General features: G+C 33.1%; 1 protein-coding gene across 1 annotated transcript in view; it reads left to right on the forward strand.

The window, feature by feature from the left end:
• Nucleotides 1-510: 510 nt before the first annotated feature.
• KAL1_2 (Kallmann syndrome 1 sequence) overlaps nt 511-21058 on the forward strand; it is a 46412-nt gene continuing 25864 nt past the window's right edge. The window contains exons 1-3 of the mRNA XM_051215219.1: nt 511-823; nt 14672-14752; nt 15843-15893. Of these exons, the coding sequence (XP_051068411.1) occupies nt 614-823; nt 14672-14752; nt 15843-15893 (342 nt within the window). The 5' untranslated portion in view covers nt 511-613. The remainder of the gene's footprint in view (nt 824-14671; nt 14753-15842; nt 15894-21058) is intronic.

Below are 21058 nucleotides of genomic sequence, written 5' to 3' on the forward strand. Positions count from 1 at the left end.
TCTGATGATAAATATGCAAATGTTGTATAATTACTAATTTCAACTCACTAGACAGCATTCTAAATACTAACTCAAATAAACTTTTATTTCATTTACTATAACTGGTGTATACAAATAGAACATAATCTCTAACCCCTTGTACATATATTGTACAGTAGATACATACTAATTAATTTCATATCCGATTTCAATTTCTTACATATGCTGGAATACTAAAGAAAACTTCACCATTTCATGTATATGACCCTAATCGGTAGTTATTTTAAATTGACCAATCAAAATGTTTGGAAATTTTGATTGGTTCAAATTGGACAAATAATATTTTCAAATAAAATATTCTATCGTTTAAATCATATTCATCAATATCCATTGTTGACCTGGTCAACATTTTCAATAGACAACAAACGGAAAAGAATGCAAGAATAAGAAAATATTGAACTTCTGGATTAATAATTTGCTTAAAATAAGATACAATAGTTTTATCTAAACTTATATACTGGATTATTGAACATTCATTAAACAAGTACTACTTTTCAAAATTCTAAAACATAATTATGGAGATGAATGAATATTTACAAATTTCTCGATATCATTTTAATCTTATATCATAAGAATGAATAGATTCTTATATAATATAAGATATTCATTTGAATTAACATTGTTATTAACAAAAGTGTTACTATTACTCATTGTAACTGTACACTGTCAATTACCAAGTGATATTACAACTTCATGGATGGAAGAACGATTATTTGCTCGAGCACGTTGTAAAGCTAAATGTTTAAGATTATTTAATAATCCAGGAGAACAAAAGGCATTTAGTGTAAGTTAATATTTCACTGTTTGTTTTTTAAAATTCAATGAGTTGATATTTGATTTGTAATGATATATATCTGACTGGATAATAATGTGAGAAGTATCACATTTGGTATACAATGATATGATCTAATTGATATTCATAAATATATATTTTTTTGTTATATCCCAATGAGTAGAAAAATTGTATTTCTGATGTTTCGTGAGTTAATGTAAGCCACTTCTTCAGAAAAAAAGATAACTGGTTATTTATTTAACTTGAAAAAGTAGCTCATATTATTAACACTTTACCCAATGTTTAATTTGTATGAAACTATGAAGTCTAAACTTAGTATTGATACTTAAGGATATTAATTTCATCCGTATAAAATTCTGGTAGTAGTTTGATACATATCAAAGCTTTATAAGTTGACATTCAGAATTTACATAATTATAGCTAATATTCATATAATCATCAGTCCTCAAAGCATTGCAAACTGATAAACTGTTGATTGTACCTTATTATACATTTATGTATTATCTATTTCATATTAATACAATGAATCTTCCCAATTACCTTTGTGTTGAGTCGAAGTGTTTCAAGCATTCATAAACAAAATCATTTTGCTTACTTTGAATTGTGTAACGGTGCATTTCTTGAAGCATAATTAAATTCAATTTCAATGGTTGACATCATGAGTTGATTGAAACTAGACCAGCATAGAAAACCTAGGAGTACTGGACGGTCGTTTCATCCTAGTATGAGACTCCTCAGCAGTGCTCATCCAAGACCCTACCTCATGAGATTCGAACCCAGGACCTATCAGTCTCGCTCGCGAGCACTTAACCACTAGTCACTGAGCCAGTCAGCATCCAACGGTGTTAATGTCTAACTTCAACTAATCCACCAAATTGAGCGAAACATCCACCATTGTCATCAGTGAGTTCTTATCTCACAACAGACCTGGTTGAACTCTACTGGTCAACTATTGAAATCACTACAATCTTCATAAAATCCCTTCTAATCCTAAATTCAATTTCATAGTAATGAATTTTCTTTTAAACCATGTCATGTAATTAAGCTGTACAACTGTATTTATAGTCAAGATTGTGTATGATAGTCTAAACTTGAATACAAAGATTAACGTATGAATTATTTTATGCTCAAAGATGTTCACTTTTCTTTGATAACTTATCTATTTTGATCATTGACTACTATATGTGAAAATGACTATAAATGCAGCTGTACAGCTTTTGTAAATTCAGTCTTTGAAAATGGTCTTACACTGAAATGCCTTTATTAAGGCATTTAATGGTCTTTCGATATCTTAAAAATAAATTTTAAATATGTAATGAAAATACATTAATTAATTGATTCAATTTCCGAAATGATCAATGACATATTTGAACCTCCACTCCTGTGCTTATCTACTTTTGTTTAAATAATTGTTTGGTAATATCACTAAACTTCATACACCGTTTAATTGAAGGTTAAATTTACTGGCTACTACTTGACAGATAGGATCCAATATTATGTATTTCGTCTCAATAGTTTAAATTATGGACTACTCTTAGCTAGACAGCCATTGGAAACCAAGAAGCATTGGGTAAATATTTCATATTGGAGTGAAACTCTTCAACAGTGCGCAAGCTCGATAATCACACATAGAAGCTTTAGGAACTGCGGTTAGTACTTAACCTTTCGGTCACTGAGTTAGCGTGCAATGACCTATTTGTTTGACCTCTACCAACCCAAAATATTGTACAACCATCTTTGGATGCTATTGGAAGGTGACTGTCTCATACTGGACACAGTTGAACTACATATCTTACAGCTTCTCAACAATATCCATACATCGTATGAAGTTTGACTATGGATAGTAGAAGTAAAATTAATACTCAGCGATGATGATAAGCTTTAGTTATGAACGACGAGATCTCGTGTACTGCTAAAGGTATGAGGGAAATCGTCGCTTCTCAATCCCACACACTATAGAAGGATAATTCTTGGAGACCTCTAAAGAAAACTGGATTGTTGGGAATCTCAGACACCTGAAAGCATGACCGCACAGGCTAGTGGCAAATTTTTTCAGCCCATCATAAACAACTATGTGTGTGGAAATTTTCTGTGGCAGCTCCGTACCTTGAAAGGCACTACAATCGAGTAGGAAACCGGAGGGGTAAGATAAAATGTGAATTGCCTGGTACTCACCTTTCCTAACCTCTTTCTTCTCTTGTGAGAAGTCAATGTTGCTTTAGATTTTGATTATCTGAGGGGAGACCTTTTATCCTATTCACGCACAGTCAGTAGTAATTACTACTCTTTGAAGCCTTACGTTGTTACTTTCTATCTTACCGTTCTCCATATGACTTGCTTAACGTGGTAGGGTATAAGTTTTCCTGTCCACGTAGCTAGACTGGGTCATTACGATATGCAATCTTGGCGACCACTAAAGGAATAACAGTCAAGGATAGTAGAATATGCACGTATACTGACAACCATCACGTGGTCACTAGTGACTAGCTTCGAGAGGTTCAATCCATGTCGCGTGTAAGACAGTTATTCATTTAAAACGATGGAAGATTGTTGCCCAACAAGGTGGATTAATTAAAGTTAGACATTAACACCGTCGGATGCCGAGTCAGTGATCTAGAATTTAAGTGTCCTCATGTGAGACCGAAAGTCTTGTGTTGGGTCGTTGATACGCACTGCCGAGGAGTCCCATACTAGAACGAAATGACCGCCCAATGAATGTAGGTTTCCAATGGTGGTCTGAAATCGACCGATTCATGATCACAATAATAAAATATAGACGACTAATGAAATCGTACTTATCCCTACAATTCCTTGTTATACTGTATTTTAAATGGCGTTAGACAACTGGAAATTTATCATTAGACTTCAATATGCTCATGAAATGTTGAAATTCCTCTTATTAATGATAACTCAAGCGAACTTAAACTTGGTCCGTCAAGAAGTTGTTTGCGACCAGCATAACTCAATGATAACATCTTATACTGAAGTGGGTGATCTCATAGGCATTACTAATACCATCAAGATTCCAGGTACGTCTTTCTGAAAGGTGTTAACTAGAAAGAAACCTAGATGATGTAGGTTTTTCTACTGTCCACTTCCAATGATTCAACATCTCAAATAAATTTATCCTTGGTCTCATTGAAAATCATAGTCTACTGAATGAACACAAATCAGAAACAACTTAAATGTATATCAGTATATTTACATGTTGATTGGTTTATATCAGAAATCGTTGGCAAAAAGATCACTTTTTTTTCAGGATGACATTGTGCTTGTCACATATCTTGTTTACTCGAAACTCAATTACTTTTATTACAATCAGTATCTACTAATAAAATGAGTTAATTGTATATAATCTTTTGAATTCTTATCTGAACTGATTAGTAGGTGTTTGTTTCAGTTTTAAGACTAACTTTAACTGAGATGCTATTTTAACAATGTATTGTGGAGATTTATCAATTTGAATTTTCCAATTTCATCCATGGTAGTATTGAATACATTCTCAGTACTTCCCAACTGTCAATGGTTGTCTAACTGTACGCAATTTGTGATGGGAAACTTCATATTCAACAACCATCACATGTTATCATGTGCTTATTAGTAACTAAATTCAGGCATTAATGCACATAATTCTAATACTCCATGAGATAAACATTACTAAAGAAAATTGATGATGGTTATTTAATATCGTTAATTGACTGTCTTTAGACATAAACTAGTGGATCCCAAAACACTAGTATGAAGGTTATGTACTAGTAACAATCTCTGAATATCTTTGACTTTATCCTCGGTGGTGTATTTGAGCGCTGTATAAGATCCGTGTATGATACTGCTCGGATGTCCAAACAGAAACAGGTGGTTTTCTTAGGGGACCACACCCGGAGACCTTGACCTAAAAGTCTAATCCACAAGGCAGTGGATCATTGGTCTACTTTTCAAACTTTTGTCGATTCAAGATAATTACACCATTGATGAACATTGTGAAAATTGACACGTTCGACTTCGTTAATTATTTTAACTTAATATCATAATTACTTACTTATCACCCCCTCTAGATTTGACAAGATTAACTTCATAATTGGAGAGAAGAAATCTAAGTAATTATAATCTGTGACCTGTGTGAATTTTCCTTTCTACAGTTTAATTTATTAACTCTAAATGTTAATCCTTCCCCCCTCTTCATCCATTTTGCTGCGTTGAAATCGGATTAGGGTGACGTAACAAACAGACAGGAAATCGGAGTAAAACCATTGGTGTTACGTAATCATGCTGTGTTGATAATTATCATTGGACAATTGGTTCAATTACTGTAGGAATTACGAAAAAAATAATATTTCAAAACCATAGTTTTTGGAGTTTTTTTTTGGAAAATGTAGATTGTGGTTAAAGGTCATGAACTTATTGTTTTTTTTTCAAACCTTTTTCAGAGTAACGATAAATAAATAATCTTCAAACGCTATGATCTGTAGCTTCGCTTCACTGTCTAAATTTAATCGGACAACCACTGAAAACCAGAAAGTTTTAGTCTGGTACTAAACCAGCACCTGAAAGTCTCTCGGCCTGTATTTAACTATTAGAACTACTGTTTTGATAAGGAATAGTGTATAGGTTGAAACAGTTTTCCTCTACTCTCAGGTTTTAGACAAATATCACGTATAAATTATGATAATTCATACATCCTACACAGTCAGTGATCTTGAGTGTTTTTAAAGGTATGAAGGTAGTCGGGAATATTACCTACAAATTACAATAATTCACACATTATTTAAACCATATGATATCTGCGCGAAATCACCCGACCAACTTAAATTCTATATTTTAAAGAAGTATAAATTATAAAATTGTGTTTGGATATCTATTTTAATCTAATTTATAATATGAGTACCCTAATACTTATCCATTGGTTATCTTTCCCAAAACAATCGTTCTGGGTTCGTGTCCTGTGGGTAGGATTGTGGATGCGCACTGTTGAGGAGTTCCATAATGGGACAAAACGGCCGTCCAGTACTTTCAGGTGTCAATGGTTGTTTAGCTTAGATCGACTCATGAATTCAATTATTATAATTAATTATAATGTTCAACTATGTTACAAACACACAGTTAAGAATCGATCACTTTGATCAAAAATTCCGATGGACATTTATTTAATTTAAAGATAGTATTCAACTCATAATGATCACAGGTAAAGCACCCTAATAACCATAACGATCGGGACAGTTGTTGTGTTATAATATAGAACATTTCAACAGTGTGTAACCATAATCCGTTTCTGGGATCATTCGAATGTGTTATTGTTCATACTCAACATGTGAAGACCGAAATTCATTAAATAATTGTTTTCACTTATTTTTTCTTGACATAATCAGCCATCTTAGTATCATCCAAATTATAATTTTGCCCCATTTTCTTTTTTATTCCCTGTACACGTTCGACATTTTAGCTTATTTGTCATAAATATCTATCAATATAAACTATCTTCTAGAAGAAAATTCTTCGCTTCTTTCCCAATGTACATGCATGGATTTCCTTCTTTAAGGTATATATATATATCCAGTCAGTCGGCAACAAAGTAGAACTTCGTACGCACGTAAATCAATTCGAGTTGCCATACCATTTTAGCACAGAGATGCAGTTGTCCATTCAAATCACACAGTGGTAGAGGTAGTAAGAGTATAAGTAGTAATCCGAAAGATTAGTGTTTGAAGATATCATTCATGGAGTATAATCCAGTGAAATAAATTTGGAAAGAGAAAAAACAAAGGGACACGAACAATTCAGAAGATTAGAATTTGGGAGAACACAAAGAGTGGATGCACCTTCACCATTAGCAAACGATTTTGAACTATGTCATTCAAGGTCTCTAACCATCGGTTGTTATCGTCTCGTGGATCCCAACCAGATAGTTTACACCTATGGGCATGTCTCAGTCCACTTGTCAGTGACTTCATGGATTTGTGTCATGTTTTAATCTGTCCGCGCCTAGGTTTCTTTTAACCTACTCCTACACCATAAAACATCTTACGTATATATATATTCAATAGTGATTTTCATTAAATAAAGAACATATGCTGCAAAGCACTCAGTTTAATTATTATCATAATTATAAAATCTCAATTGCTTGACTAAAATATTTAGTAGATTTAAGTGTTTCCAAGTGTTACATTGAGATGTACAAACAAATTGACCTAATCAACATAAAAAAATAGAAATAAAATGTTGCATAATATTACGGTTGAATTTAATTTTTGATTTGTCATAAGAAAAAATTGCTATCAAAAAGTGGGTTTGTGGAGATTCTAGTAATTTTATAGTTGGATTCATGAGTCATTTGAAGTTAGACCACCATGGAAAACCTGGAAGCACTGGATAATCGTTTCGTTCTATTATGGGACTCCTCAGCAATCCGCACTCACGATCCTGCCTCGCGGGATTCGGATCCAGGACTTATCAGTCTCGCACACTGGGCGAGTTTTTTGGTAGTAAGAATAAATTATTACATTTTAAGGTAAGAAAACTTATCACAATATTGGTAATTGCTGAGTTAATCGTTTTAATAAACTGAAAAATAACATTTCATACTGTAAGTCTTTTATTTCATCTTGTATACTAATAGATAGATGTAACTGGTCGAGTAAAAACCAGCTTACATAACCAACTTTGATACATACTCTAGTTTTATAAGTCTTAATGGCGCTACCTGGATATTCGAACTAAACGAGGAGTAAATGGTGAGGGATTTGAACCTATGACTTACCTGTAAAGAGTTAAGTACTTTCAGTATTAAAGCAGCGCTCCAGGAAACCTGCATCGGAGATGTGCATTACGAGTGTAAATTATTAAAAAGTGTGAAACATTTGTTTTGCATTTCACAGTTCCAGTAGTAACGCAGTTAACATCAGGTCATTCTCTCCACGGGTCCTTTTTATACTGATAATGTATTAAACTGTCATTCGTTTATTGTCGTGAATACCAATAAAAACTGATCAGTGAACTTGATTTGTGAGTGAATTATATGTAAGTGTTCAATGCGTGATCCAAAGTTTAGTTATCTATAAAATTAATTAATGAAAGGTGTGATGACCAATGTCATGTTTGTTCAATCCATTAATACTGATCAAATTCTGTAGATCAAGTTTTAATATGGCCACTAATATAAATGACTCATTAGCATGTCCACTATGTTGGGACGTTACGTGGTTTAATGTGGTTAGCAGGGAACTCTCGACCTAGTTTTCGCGTCATTTGGTATCCATCAGCAAGTGAAACCTGTAATCTTAAAGGAACTCACACTCTTTATGGATAAGTTGGAACCTGATCAACAGAATTCGATTAGGATTAAAGAATTGCATAAACACGTCATTAGTTATTATTCGGTGATCAATCATTTATAAAGACCTCTGTCCTACAAGTGACCAGTCATAATCAGAATATTTCAGTGGTGACTTTTAAGGTTGTAAAGCTCACTTAAGTTCGAATTCCACAAGAAAGATTAGTTCTCTCCAGATCGTATTACATTTTGCTAATGAGTATTTACTGAAACGAAACCTAGATAGAGCATCATTCTTTTCAACCATTTTCAACTTCTCAATAGTTTTGTCATGCTTTCAACCATTGAATTATAAGTTTGTAAATTCTTAAAATTTTTCTGTTCATCCATCCATTGAAAGTTGATTTCTAATTTTTTTAAAGTTATCATTTGTTGTTCCTGTGGTGACATTGAAAGGATCTGTAATTTGAGAAAATACACATTCAAGCTGTAAGTATAATTTGTTTGAATAAGAGCAATCGGGCAATATTTCATTTAATATTCAGAGTTGAGGGAGTGTTACGTAAGACGGTGTTTCTATGGCATGTTTTCTAAAAAAAAAATTAATCATTTAAAAATAGTTTAACAACTAGGCCTTTGGGTTGGTGCAATATAATTCATGAAAATTTGTGGTTCAATGATAATTAAATGAAAAGTGACTTAGTTATGTGAATGGCTTAAATATGACACAGCATGTGGTAGTCAAATTAAGTTGTTAAATTGATAGATAAAGGTATAATTTTTTGAAATGTTTCTTAATCTCTTAGCTTATGTCCATCGCATTCCTGTTAATTTCTTTCAATAATGTATATAAAAGATCTTGGAGGAAATGATGCTTCTGATGGGATTTAAAAGAGCTATTCACTGTCACTTACATCAGTGACTATAGTATTTAACTATGGATGGCACTGACATATCACTGTCCACATCAGACCAGTATCATATAGATACTTCTGACGTGCGTGAATATTCATTCAAACTTGAGCTTCATAAATTCATATAAACCCTTGGTTTTCAACACTTTATATCTAGTTTGTCGAACGTGAATTGTGTTTGAATCGAATCGTAGAGACTAACAGTAGTGTGTAGCGTAGTACATCAATCTGTACATAAATAACGAGCAATATATTTAATTTTATACTTCAACTTAATATGTATATTAAGTGGGTAAGGGATCAGAAGCGGTTACATCGAATGATGATTCACTTCATTATATGCCTTATATTTTAACCATCTGAAAATGAACCGAAATCACTGTTCATGATTATTATAGTATCTGTTTATAACAGATTGACGCGATTATACTTAGTCGACGGGCAAACCTCATGTAACATTTTTGAAGACAATTAATTATGAGACCAGATATTGATAGTAATTTTATTGTTCAGTCAGTCAGTCAGTCAGTCAGTCAGTAACAACGTAGAACTTCGTACGTACATACATCAATTCGAGTTGCCATACCACATTTGAGCAGAGATGCAGTTGTCGATTCAAATCCCGTAGTGGTAGAGGTAGTAAGAGTATAAGCAGTAATCGGAAAGGTTAGAGTTTGAAGATAGTATTCAAGGAGTATAATCCACACACATCCAAATTTACTTATCCACCGTAGTTTTTATTTTACACTGAAGAATACATCATTCTGAAGAAATTGTATTTAAGCGATTCATTTGACAAATATCTTGGACAAGATTACAGTTTACTCAAAATTATACTTTATGTAAATATCCCATTTGGGTAGATACCTTGTCCGAGTGTTACGTAATTCACTCCTATTTCTTTTTTACAACAAATTCATCTGTTAATTTTAGATAAAACATTTACAATAGTGCAATTCACAATCAAGTATCCTTAGCTTACTGTTTCTATGATCGACATTTTAACTATTTAAAAGTTTACTCTCACCAATGTTTTTACATGAGAATCTTTAGTAGGTAAACGTTTACTCATATAAATCACAAAAACGTATTCATATCATACTGATTGACAGACCACCCTGAAATTTGTCTACTACCCAAAAGAAAATTTGAACAGTATCACACTTGCCTAAATTCACCCAAATATATCGTCAACTTCGTTTGATTTCTAACAACCGTGAATATCAATGTTAATCATTTCTTGATTTAACAGATTACAAACATGATGATTTACTATTTATATACAGACTTACACATATAACACATACACTCAGATATAAATATACACATTGATGATGCGATATACTTATAGATTTCTATCACTATGCCGTAAACACTTAAATCCAAGGGAAGAAAGAACTTACCGGTATATATGTCAATCATTTGAAGTAGAAGTATTACTACTGGTAGTAACAGAAAGAACATAGTTACTTTTTTATTGACATATAACACATAGTCTAATATTAGTTAACTTGATTGTAGAAGCATCGAATCTGTTGAAAATAAATAATCTTTGATAAACTCCTATCAAAATGAACTCTTCAAGATAAAAAAAGAACTACGTATAGAGTGTGGGAATTTTCGATGACATTGTAGTGAACTAAGAAATCAGGTGGGAAAAGCCAATTTATTGTTTAGTGCATAATTACAGAGCATTTACATACAATATGAACACCATTTGAACACCATCTATCAGTTGGCTCTTACAAAACCTCATTGTTCCTTCATTCCTCTTGCGATTTTGCTAGTTTTCAATTTTCTTCTTTCTTCTATTCATTTCAATCTTACCAATACTCTGCTCTCAGACATTACACTTCCGATTGGTGCTACATAATATTTAGATCTGTCAACATAAGTAATTAACATAGACCACAATCTCATTTGATTGACTAAATAAAAATGGATATATTAGGGATTAATCTTTTATGGTAGTTGTTCACATTCAGACACGGTAACCACCAAGTCATCACTTCAGTTCTGTTAATTAATAAGATCTACTGTATGTTTGATGAAAACGTGAGTAAGCAAATGAAATCAGTAGCTTCGGTAATATTTGTTGATTACATATTTGATGCCAGTTATTAATTTCGAATGTGTTGTTGACCAAAAGAAGCCTGTCTATCAATACGTAAGTTAGCACTGAACTAAAAGAATGAGATCAATGAATCAAGCAATTTTTTGTTTCTATGATATATATATATATATATATATATATATATATATCAATAACTATACACTTCTCATTTGCCATTCCTATGTAACTACCCATAATGTTATGGAGTAAATCATAATACAAAATCAGGAATGATATTACATACATAGCCGTGTTTCTCAACTATGTTGTGAAATAAATTTAGCTAGTAGATTTCAAAATAATTTACTTACCATATAAATATTTATATCATCTTTAAGTTCCACTTTCTGTGAGTGGCTTACCGATGAAGAACTGAGTCAACAAAGATTCATGCCTATTATCACTTTTAATCAATGTATCATAAATTCGTGTCTAAGATTGAGAATAAACATTCACAACAGAACTGACTATGTATTGTTAGACAACTGAAAGACAGTCGACTAAGAGTTTTGAACCTAGATTTCATTCTATTCATTGATAATCATATGGTCAACACTATTTAACCATAATTTTATCAATGTTAACCACATAACATTTCAGCCCTTATTACTATATGATCAATTAGTATGAACAACTGGACATCTTTCACAAACACATTAATGAATTATTACTATGACTGATTTAGTGGAAAGTTTATCGACCGAGCCGATGAGCGATATTTCATGGTGTAGGAGTAGGTTGGAAGAAAGCTAGGCGCGGACAGATTAAAACATGACACAAATCCATGAAGTCACTGACAAGTGGACTGAGACATGCCCATAGGTGTAAACTATCTGGTTGGGATCCACGAGACGATAACAACCGATGGTTAGAGACCTTGAATGACATAGTTCAAAATCGTTTGCTAATGGTGAAGGTGCATCCACTCTTTGTGTTCTCCCAAATTCTAATCTTCTGAATTGTTCGTGTCCCTTTGTTTTTTCTCTTTCCAAATTTATTTCACTGGATTATACTCCATGAATGATATCTTCAAACACTAATCTTTCGGATTACTACTTATACTCTTACTACCTCTACCACTGTGTGATTTGAATGGACAACTGCATCTCTGTGCTAAAATGGTATGGCAACTCGAATTGATTTACGTGCGTACGAAGTTCTACTTTGTTGCTGACTGACTGACTGACTGACTTATCAGAACATAGTTCATCTAAGTTGAATATAATAAACATTTATAAAAAGACTTTTAAGTATTATCAACACAGAAACAAAAATATCTTTGAGAAGTGCATGTTTTTCGAATAAATACATTGAGCATAAAAAACAGATTCACAGTTTTAATCGTGATTTTAATTTGATTTTATTGATGACGTTTTAATAATCACTGAAAGGTTTCATTGTAAATGAAATTCTTAAAAGTTATTGTCATTGAAATAAAAAGTGAGAATTTTCAACTAATCTTTAAGTTTCATCAGTGTTTGCAGTTCTATATTTGTATTCATATAACACACACTTAAGTAGATAATTTCCCTTGCTAGTCGAAACTCCTAACAGTTGATAAAGTCTTCCTGATATACGTCACCGATTGATTTCGATTTGGTTGTCATTGAAAACCAGTAAACACTGAATAACTGTTTCATACAAACAATATGTAATCATAGTACCATCAGGGAACCAAGGACATTCGAATTTCGTGACAAATGTTAAGTTATTAAACCACCAGTTTAACATGCAATTAGATATATTTCCTATCTCAGCCAATTCACATTATATCTTGAAGACCATCTAACCCTGTTGGTAACAAATATTATTACTGTAGACATATTTGAACTATACCAGTTATAACTGTCTATTATAATAGCAGAAACTTATTTCAAGTCACCAGTAAGCTGACTTCTATAGTTTAGACAGATACATTCATTTATATAAGTTTGTTTTTGATAGCAATCAAAATCAATAAGCTTCGTTGCATAAAACTGTTGAATGTTTTTACACTGTACAATATCAAATTAAATCTCAAATATATTTTTAGACAACAATTATCTCTTATCTATTTGATAGGGTTGTGGAGTTTGTTGAATTTAGATTGATATCATGTGCTCACTAGTTACTGGCTTCAAAATGGGTTTCCTAGGGTTCTGGTGAGAAGCCATGACCAATGGAATTCAACCGTGTCTGGTGTGAGACAGTTAATCAATCAAGACAATGGAGGACGGTCGTGTTAGGCAAAAATAGCTTTCGATACTGGCTCAGTGATCTGGAGGTTAAGCGTTTGTGTGCGAGATCTACGATCCTGGGTTCGAGTGTGGAGTGTGGGATCGTGGATGCGTACTGCTGAGGAGTCCTATACTAGGACAAAACGGTTGTCTAGTGATTTCAGGTTTTTAGTGGTGGTCTAAAATTGACCCATTCATGATATCAATCTAATGAATTTTAGTTCAAGTTTGTTTGTTTAACCAACAAATGATGAAATTTTCGTAATAAATTTGAATGTGATGTGATACGTCAAGTGACGATTTTTGCTCTAATTTTCAAAGAAATACCACTATAAATGGTTGAATTATTGACATAGATATAAGTTACTTACTTATGCCTGTTACTCCCAATGAAGCATAGGTCACCGACCAGCATTCTCCAACTCACTCTGTCCTGGGCCTTCCTTTCTAGTTCTATCCAATTTTTGTTCATTCTTCTCAAGTATGTGTTAGAAATTTTCATAATTCTATAATGTTTACAAATCCCCTATGTAAATAATTAGAGTCGATTACTGAAATTCTAACCACAATGAATGGCTGGTAGAGTTCATACATGTCAAAGAGGCGATGAGACTGATATTATTTAGGGGAATGGGTAATGGTCATACATCATTGTTTGTTGACTAAAGGTGAAAATATGTGGTCCAAATTGAACATTATCCATCACAAGAAATGCAAATTTTACGCTTGGTCCTCGATATAGTCGTATTATGTGCACTCTACTGAAGAGGAACGTACTGGAAATGAAACAGTCGTCTACTGTTTCCCAGTTTCTAATGTTTTCTCTGAGTAAAATCAGTCCATAATGTAAATTAACTTTAAGATTTCTAGTTCTCATAAACCTAATATACTAACATAAAAATTGAGTTTATGATTTTTATCGTAAATTAATATTTCTGTTCCTAAATGTCCTAGTGGAACGAATGATGTACAAAGTCAGATATTCCTGTCAAAATTCTTTCATACTGATGTATACTAATATTAAAAAAGTACCGTTCATTATCTTTTCATATCTCTGGCCGGTATGACTGAGGCAATTTTATTGATACTAATGATTAGCCCTACGGAATTTGGAAAACTTATATTCCGAACCTAGTGCTGAATGTTGACACCGCAAATGAATACATTATTCACAGACATTAAACTTGGATTCTTTGTGTTCTAAATCGGATTGATCATAGCCTGGTAAGAGGTATTACGTAACTTCCTTTGATTAATATATACAACTTCAATGCATTTATCCTAATTTATAGATAGTGTTGTTTTTGTTTTATTATTATATTGAAATAGAGAATATGGAATAATGAAAAATTAAACGATTTAGATTGGTTTACATGTTTTACAAATTTACATGAACAATGTAGCTCTGATGTAAGTGATCAATTTTAAATATTCATTTCAATATATGAATGATTTCAATGGTTAAGATCATGAGTCAGTTGAAGCTTTTTGTCGTCGTTGTTGTTGTATGTTATCAAATACATAACAATATTTGTCTTATTCAATGTTATATGTTTCATGACAGTAAAGTAATCTCAGTATTAAAATATCCAGAACTTCAACAATGTGTTTTTGACCAGAAGAAGCCTGTCTATCAATATTTAAGTTAGCACTGAACTAAAAGAATGAGACTAATGATTCAATAAAGTTTTTGTTTCTATTGTGTGTTTTTAAGACAGTACCTGTTCTCAAAGTGTTTCAAAGTAAAAAAACTGAACTAGGATTGCACATTTCTAAATATGAAGGGAGCGGGTAAACACAAAAATTAAACCGGATAGTTGGATGGTGTGTAATTATGTTCATTGTTGTATTGAATATTTGTATATAAGTGTACACAGAAAAATAACTCATATTCACAACTAGTTTTTCTGTCTCCAAGTGATATATATGTCATCAAGTTTACTGAGTTAATAGTTCAGCTAACTTTTTTAATCATCGAATGGTTACTCTGTTATATAAATTCAACAAAAACCGATCGTAGATCGTAAGGAGGAGATGCAGTCACATGGTAGCCGGTGACCAATAATTTGTTCATACGCCATTTGTTCTCTGAGGATACTGGAGTCCATTTGCACCATTGGTTTGGAATCAGGGCTTTTCAACTCCCTTAGGTGGACTCTTTATATTCACCAACCTAGTTAAAGCTCCGGACATTCGCTTTTCTTCCTCTCAGTTTGGTAAACAACACCCCGCCACAAGAAGGCAGTGAGTGGGTCTTCCCTGTCAGAGGCTAGATCCGCGTGGCCATTTGAGAGCACTTCGAGAGGGAGAGCGAACTTTCCCCGCTCTCGGCCGTACCAGGGCATTTAGGGGCACAATCAACTATGCTTTCTAGTTGATACAAATACATTCACATTACTTTCTACAATAAACTTTCTGTTGTAAAGTTAATCAGTTACATTTTTATCATTGACATTTATTTTCATTGTCATTTATTTTTTGGGAATTATTTCTTTTCCAGTGTTTCACAACTTGTGATCTACCTCCAACTGAATGTTTGACACATTGTACAGTAAGTAAAATTGATATACTTTAAAGAGATCTCATTTTATTTGTATAGATTACATAAACATCAAACTTAATCATTTGTGTGTGTGAGTGTTTAGTTAAATATTGATTTGCAAAATATACAACATGTAATCTCAGTCAAGTATCATTACTCATCTGCTTGTCATTAAATACCAACATCGACTTCTTTGCATTTTATCTGATTTATCATTCATTTCTAATCATGTGGATATTTTGTAGTGCAATAGTATTATTATGTTCTCTGAATTTCAATTTGAGTTTACTTTGTGTTATGATATTGAGGTTCCCAACAAACTGACGGTCCCGGTTGCGGAGTCATGGATACCTACTGCTGAGTATGCTCACGTCAAGAAGATACCGTTGTCTGATTCTCTCAGATGTCCACTAATTGTCTAACTTGGTTCAGTTGGTGATCACAATAAAATCCAACAATCTGCACAACTCCATACTGATAATTTTACAAACAAAAGAGTAATAAACGATTTGTGATGAATAAAACAAACAATTAATGTAGTCTACTACTACTAACAGCTCTGTGATGAGAATTTCATCATATCACTCGACTAGTTACAAAAAAATTCTCTCTTTAAGAATGATTTATTAACTTTAAATTACTAGCAAACGCACATCACATTAATTTTAGTTAAGTAACCAGTGAAGGCCATGAAGAACTGAACTACCGTCTTATTGTTATGTGGAAATGTTAATTTGATTGCATTATCTTTGGATAATGAAATTTAGAACCTTCGACAAAAGTTTTATGCTAGTTGATAAATATCAATAGACAGTTGTTTTCTTCAGGATTCGATATTGTTGACGCGGTTTCAAGTGGTGTAATTGTGAATAATTTCCGTTGTGTTTCAAATAAAATCTTATGACAGATACTGAAATCCATACTCCGAGGCTAGGAGTACCATTTTTAAAGTTAATTTTTTAGTAACTTTCCTTGACTCATGAGAAGTCGACTCCATGAAAGGTATTATTTATGTCGGTAAAAACGCACAACTAGCTGCTGGTCATAAGTTTAGTGCTCTCTGACTCGCTGTCATTCATTCTATGTTTTATGTGATAATTCCACAAGGAATCGACATTGCTATACAATTAGTTTAGATTGTCGTCCTAGATAATCTTGATTTCGGCGTCTCGTTAGGAGTTACTGTCATTGTCCCGAAGTGGCCAGAATCGCTTTAAATTCTGTAAGTTTAACAAAACTATTACATCTATTTACTTGGTATTACTTACTTAAATCTTCTCATCGATGATTAAGACAGCAATTATTCCGTCCGTTATTGCCATGTGTGCGGATTGCCTCGATATTGTCTTAATTCACAAACATTCTAAGCAGAGATAGATAGTGATTAGCAATGGAATCCAGGACGCCCATTTGCTTCTATTTGGGACTCATCAGTTAGATGTATTTGCATTCCATAGTTGATGTTCACTCCGGGATTTGCACAGGCAAGTAACTTTCAGGACTCAGTATCTAAGTGGATAACGCGGTGGGGTTTGAAACGAACGGTACTGGGTTCGAAATGTGCGTCCGCTGTTAACTACTGTCAATCCTTGCTTATATTGCATTTATTATCAAACTAACAATCGTAAAATATTCTCAAATAATATTGAAGAATGTTGACAAACTATGAAAGTAAAATGACCCCGTTAGTAATTTCTTATTAAGAATATTTGTTTACATAGACTGGTCATCCGACAAATTACTATTTTCTGCATACATGTATGTATACTACTGTTTTATATTGAGATCCAAATGAAACTGGACTGTTTCATGTCCTATTTTTAATTAAGTGATATGAATGCTATCTGATCTCAAAAAGAGATGAACATACAAACACACATATATACTCTCCCTCTCTCTTAAAAATACTTTGTGACCACCCAATTCTAGTGGTCTTAATCGGATCAGTACATATTAATACATAAATATATAAAACAACTTTTATGGTTGATCGGAAAAAAAATGTGAATTTTATCGCTCGAAAATAACATTACCCCAATAAGCAAACAAAGTTTAATCCAGGTCTATTCACTGACCTTGATAGACATTGTTCTATTGACAGTCTCTTTTTATTTCTTATTGTCTAAGTAGAGGTCAGTTTTACCAATCAACTTTCATTTTAGTAAAAACCTTAATTTTTATTATTCCTAACCACACACAAAAAAACTTTCTTTATTGTTTTATTAAAGTCAATAAAAAAGAAACATTGAACTGTTGTTGACTCGTTTAAACAGAATAATTGTAATTGTGGTGAACAAGAACACCAGTGAGGACAATCCAATGTATTTAACACGAACTTACAGGACTTGTTGGTAAAATCTAACAATCATAAAGTAGATGCTTAATTTGCAAAATGTCCATCGATTGTCTCAAAATGACTCAGACTTCATTGTTCTTGCATTTTCATACAAATTACATTCTGTTTCCATTCATTACTGTTCGATCCTCTTAGCTCTCTGCTGCCAGGCCTTCTATTCACGACTAACATCATATACTACTTATGTCAATATAAGTAACACACACCACATAATTACTTTGTAAAAGAAGGTTTTGTAAAGCGAGAAAAAACTTTATTTTTGTAACAGTTCATTTACATTTGTAACACTATTCTGCCATGAAATATATTACTATTGGCACTAACTAGCAATATCACAGATTGATCGAAATGAAACATGTAAACTATTTGTATATCAGCTCAGTGGTCTAACGGTTTAGCCGTTATGAATTATTTATTTATTTATTTATTTGAACACATAGATATTGGTACAAGGGGGCACCAAATACATATGTCCCACACAAATCTCACTTGGTTTGTGTTAGGGCTGTGATACTGCATGGGTGCCAAAACCGAAGCAGGTAGTTCCCATATGGGGCCACACCCGGAACCTTCGACATACAGGTCTGATACACAAGGTAGTAGAGTATCGTAAAGAGGAGATGCAGTCCTATGGTAGCCGGTGGCCAATAATTGGTTCATACGGATTTGTTCCCTCAGGATCCTGGAGCCCATGTGCACCATCGGTTTGGAATGAGGGTTTTTCAACTCCCTTAGGTGGACCCTCCACGTCCACCAACCCAGTTAAAACGCTGGACATTCGCTTTCCGTCCTCTCAATTTGGTAAACAACAGTAATGCCATGAGAAGGCAGTGAGTAGGTCTTCCTTGACAGAGGCTATATCCGCGTGGCCACTTGAGAGCATTTCGAGAGGGAGAGCGGACTTTCCCCATTCTTGGCCGTACCAGAGCATTTGTGGGCTGAGATGTCATGGGTACGATTCCTATTGGTGTCGTGGATGTACATAAATGTGGATCCCCAAACTAGTAGGAAAAAGCTACTCAGCGCTTCCTATATAGCAATAGATCCTTTTTTCAGACCAGTCCTTGATAAAAATCATGAAATTACCGAATTTTTCATCGCATAGTAGTAAGTATATCTAAATTCTATTGTTGTATTCAAATGTTGAGTACGATGCAAAAAACACACCAATTAAATTCACTACTTGCATTATACTTAGTATTATGGCTTAACAACCATCGTAGTAAACTCAATAATAACACCAAATTATCTTTATAAGGAGTCGATATTGTCAATACAAATCAATCTGCATTGTTAAGCATACCCTGAATAAAGTGTAAGCTTTTTTAACTTGGTTATTTACAGGATGATAAACTGAAATTTTAACCAATATGTTAAGAGGTAAGAATATCAACGGATATCAGGTGTCATCTACTTAATTAGTATCAAACTGAATGAAATACTAAACTGTCTACTGTTGCAAAGGTACGAGATGTTCGGCTTATAAGTATAAGGTGAATACATTTTAACCATGAAGTGTTAAGAGAAGTGAGCTAATAATGAAGTCTCTTTAACCATAATTAGTGATCGTTACCTTTAATGAGTTTCTGATAAAGTCTATTCATCATTTCTCTGTGGCATATTTATGAATGATTCTCACTTATGTAAAATATTCTTCTTTAATTCATGGTATATCTGTATATATCACAGTCTAGTAAATATCATATCATTAGTTGACAATGTCAGTATTATATTGATTCATTCTGAGAAAACAATTAAACAACATGTAATATATGGCCGTTTGAAATACACTATTAAGCATATTTTGTGTTTATTTAAGCTTAAAGTACCACTCAACCATTTTTGCTGAAATTTTTTTCACTGCCAATTCGAAGACTGTATTTGTCAGGAATTTGAATATTTTTTCTCTAGTACTGATGTCTTAACTTCCTAGTTACTGAGGTTATCTACATTTTGACGTATGTAACTAATATCTCATCATTAATCAGTTTACTGCCGAAAATTCCGTATTTAACACAAATACAGGTACTTCCCATCAAAATCTCATTACTTACTTACTTACGCCTGTTTCTCCTCGTGGAGGAGCATGTCATCAATTTAGAACATATACAGTTCCAGTTTATCGTCTATATAAGTACTATTGCATGCATCTAATATCAATCAGTAAGAAGGTCAACTTTTGAAAATATCCATAAATTCTCTTTTTTTGTCATGATATATAAAAATCTTGGATTTACTTAAATTCTTGATTATGTAGGTACAATTTGGATCCATATGATCAATTAATATTTAATCCCTGACAGACCTTACTACATCTTATTCACTTGTATAACTCTCATGGTATGTACATAGTTTTAATGCAGATGTTAATTATGTAATATATATGTTTAATTCTTTGACCACATGATGCAATTCATACCTATAGTAATCTAACATCAATCAATTCATGATCTCAATCAAAAACTTAAAAATCTCCACAACTTCATACTGATCATTCCTAATTATTGAATAAGTAAGGATATGCGAAAATTTTAAACCTCAGTTTAGGGTAATGAAGATTGTTAAGTTTAAACTGTGGAACTCTTCAGCAGTGCTCATCCACGATCCTGCTTGCGGAATTCGAAGTCAGGGCCTTCAGTCTCGCGCGCGAGCGCAAATGATCCACTGGTCACGAAATGGCCATCCAGTGCTTCCAGGTTTTCAATGGTGGTCTAACATCAATCGGTTCAAGATCTCAATCGATGACATTTATTGATTAGATGAGTCAGTTGAAGCTAGACCACCATTGAAAACCTGGAAGCACTGGACGGCCGTTTCG

The sequence above is a fragment of the Schistosoma haematobium genome, chromosome 2 (assembly GCF_000699445.3).
Source record: "Schistosoma haematobium chromosome 2, whole genome shotgun sequence".
Taxonomy (NCBI): Eukaryota; Metazoa; Platyhelminthes; class Trematoda; order Strigeidida; family Schistosomatidae; genus Schistosoma; species Schistosoma haematobium.